Source organism: Tupaia chinensis, unplaced genomic scaffold (assembly GCF_000334495.1).
Source record: "Tupaia chinensis unplaced genomic scaffold, TupChi_1.0 Scaffold000450_1, whole genome shotgun sequence".
Classification (NCBI taxonomy): Eukaryota; Metazoa; Chordata; class Mammalia; order Scandentia; family Tupaiidae; genus Tupaia; species Tupaia belangeri.
Genome location: NW_006159956.1, coordinates 140,087 through 143,090, shown reverse-complemented (window position 1 = coordinate 143,090; position 3,004 = coordinate 140,087). Strand labels below are relative to the sequence as shown.

The 3,004-nt window shown below is 65.1% G+C and overlaps 1 protein-coding gene across 1 annotated transcript in view; it reads left to right on the top strand.

Moving 5' to 3' along the window:
• BAIAP2L2 (BAR/IMD domain containing adaptor protein 2 like 2) overlaps positions 1–3,004 on the top strand; it is a 35,731-nt gene that overhangs the window by 31,002 nt on the left and 1,725 nt on the right. Inside the window, exons 10-11 of the mRNA XM_027774512.1 lie at positions 6–203; positions 2,642–2,746. Coding sequence (XP_027630313.1) covers positions 6–203; positions 2,642–2,746 — 303 coding nt within the window. The remainder of the gene's footprint in view (positions 1–5; positions 204–2,641; positions 2,747–3,004) is intronic.

The window sequence follows — 3,004 nt, the reverse complement described above, 5'->3', positions numbered from 1 at the left end:
GGCAGCCGTGGGGACCCCCCGCGCTCGCGCTCCAACTCCTTCGGCGAGCGCCCGGGCGGGGCCCGCAGAGTCCGCGCGCTGGTCTCCCACTCCGAGGGCGCCAACCACACGCTGCTGCGCTTCTCGGCCGGAGACGTCGTGGAGGTGCTGGTGCCCGAGGCGCAGAACGGCTGGCTCTACGGCAAGCTGGAGGGCTCATCCACGTGAGTGGGCGCCTGGGGGGGGCGTGGGGGCGTGGGACGTCTCACATGGAGACCTCCAGGCCGGGAAAAAGATGGCACCAGAAATATGGACCCTGACTCGGGCCTCGGACAGATCTCCCCTCTTCTCGCTGGCCACGCCGCTGCCTGCCTGTTTCCCCATCGGAAAAGCCTCCCTACCCAGCTCGGGGTGCTGGTCCTTGAGAAGTGGTAGAGGGTAGGGTGGGTGGTTCTCTCCAAAGTGTGCAATGACAGAAACCCTGCTGGAGCCTGGCGTCGAGGAGGGGTGGTTCCCCTCTGGACCTGAGTCTGCTGTGGGGCTGACGTGGGTGTGGACAGGGAGCCAGGGCTGTCGTGTGTGTCCCTCCTTGGTCATGCAGCGGAAATCCTGTCTGCTGCCCGGTGGAGGTGGCAGCGGGGAGGTAGTCCTCTGTGGTTGTCAGGGAGCCTGGAGGAGAGCCAGCTGGCAGCCACAGAGGGGTGTGCAGAGCCCACTGTGTCCTGCAGGAGAAGGGGGGAGTGGGAGCTTGCCGGAGGGGCTGGCAGTGCCCCGGGGCTGCGTGGCAGAAGAGCAGTGCCCACTCCCAGTCATGCCGCAAGGGAGGAGCGAGCAGGGTGTGAGTGAACAGGGGCCTGGCGGCGGCCCGTGCCAAATCATGGATGGTACGTGGTCTTGTGGGTTAGTGCCTGGCGGGCAGAAGGTGTGCTGTACGAGCAGTGGCCACATGGGTGGGTGGATGGACGGGTGCCTGGGGGTTGACGGGGTGTTTGGGGGCATAGGAGGATGCGTGGATTGGGATGCAGGCAGTAGACCGATGGGCAGCTGGGGGGCTGTGTGCCTGGGCTGATGGCTGGGTGAGTGAGGGGGTTGGGCGAATTGGTGGATGCCTATTGGACGGCTGACCAGCGGTTGTGATGCATGGAGGGCTTGTGGTCAGATGCAAAGGTACGGCAGGTGACCATGTGGCCAGGGACAGGATGGGGTCTGGGTAGAGAGAGGACTGAGGACGCGAGTGCCAGGAATGCTGGCCCCTGGCGTGCCCACTCTGCAGACCTGCACCAGACGACAGGTGTGTCACACGCTTCCTAGGGACCTTCTAGACAGATGCTGTCAGTCCATGTGCCTGGGACTCCTAGCAGGGGCAGGGATGCCGAGGGTGACCGTCAGCGGGCACTGGGTGGTGAAGCAGGAGGACAGGAAGCGGGCGTGCTGCAGCGTGAGGTCCCGTTCTGTAGGTGAGGCTGTCTTTGGGCGTATTCGCTCCGTGGAGTGCTGAGAACAGGGAGCGCTGAGGTCCGGGAGCGCTGGGCTGGTCTTTCCCTCCGCAGCAGCTGAGCTCTCAGCGCGCACAAGGAGCCCGGAGCCCGCAGCCCAGGCAGATGCCCGGGGCAGGCGCTGAGTGGAGGCCTCATGGAGCGGGCGCAGACACCGCGCTGTGGGTGCAGGGGTCCTCGGGCCAGAGGGCCTGGGGTGAAGGGGAGCGGCTGGGCTGAGGAGGAAGGAGCGCTGGATTTGGGGTCCGACACCTGCCTGGGGCCCTCTCTGCACGGCCTGCTATCGCCCTGGGCTGGTGTCTGTAATCTATTTCCAGGATCCAGGGGGAGAAGCTGTCCTTGCTCCCTGTGTGCTGACTTGGGAGCGCTCAGTGAGCAGAGGGTGGGTTCCCTGTGTGCTGGCTAGCGGGGTGCTCAGTGAGCAGAGGATGGGGTTCCCTGTGTGCTGGCTAGCGGGGAGGCACTCAGTGAGCAGAGGGTGGGTTCCCTGTGTGCTGGCTAGCGGGGAGGCACTCAGTAAGCAGAGGGTGGGTTCCCTGTGTGCAGGCTGGGAGGTGCTCAGTGAGCAGAGGGTGGGTTCCCTGTGTGCTGGCTGGGTGGTGCTCAGTTAGTAGGGGTGGGGTTCCCTGTATGCTGGCTAGGTGGTGCTCAGTGAGCAGGGGATGGTGTTCCCTGTGTGCTGGCTAGGGGGGAGGCACTCCGAGAGCAGAGGGTGGGTTCCCTGTGTGCTGACTGGGGGGGGGTGCTCAATGAGCAGAGAGTGGGTTCCCTGTGTGCTGGCTGAGGGGTGCTCAGTGAGTAGGGGTGGGGTTCCCTGTGTGCTGGCTGGGGGGTGCTCAGTGAGCAGGGGGCGGGGGTCCCTGTGTGCTGGCTCAGGGCGCTCGGTGAGCAGGGGGTAGACCAGTTGCTTCATCCTTGGACAGATTGCTTTTCTTCTCGGCCCTGTGCTTCCTCCCCAAGTGCCCCAGCCCTTGGTGGGACATGAGGTTGGAGCGGCGGGTGGGGGGGGGACTCGGCAGGCCTTGACTGCAGGGGAGCGGGGAGACCTCCCTTTGGCAGAGAGCCGGGCCAGCAGCAGCCGCAGTGCAGTGATGGTCTGCCCCCGGAATTGCTTTGGGTCTTTGTTACTCCTTCTTGCTAAGAGACCCTCTGCTTCTGCCCCGCAGGGGTGGCTGGTTCCCTGAGGCCTATGTGAAGCCTCTGGAGGAGGTGTCTGTGAACCCCATGAACCCCTTGAACCCCATGAACTCTCTGAATGAGCTGCCTTCCAGGTACCCAGGGGGACAGGGTGGGAACTGCAGTGGGGGTGTCCCTGCCCACCAGGGGAGGGCCTGTGAGCTGCAGTCCTGAACAGGCCTGCCCTGCTTCAGCCCTGGGGAGCCACACCCCTGGCCCCCCTCTGCATTGAAGGCCATTGTGTCCACCCCTCTGCCTCCTCTCCTGCCCTCCCTCAAGCCCCTAGTCTTTTGTCCAGAGCAGGGAGGAGGCTGGAGGAGACTGGGGCTCAGCGGATGGGGTCGGCTGCAGCC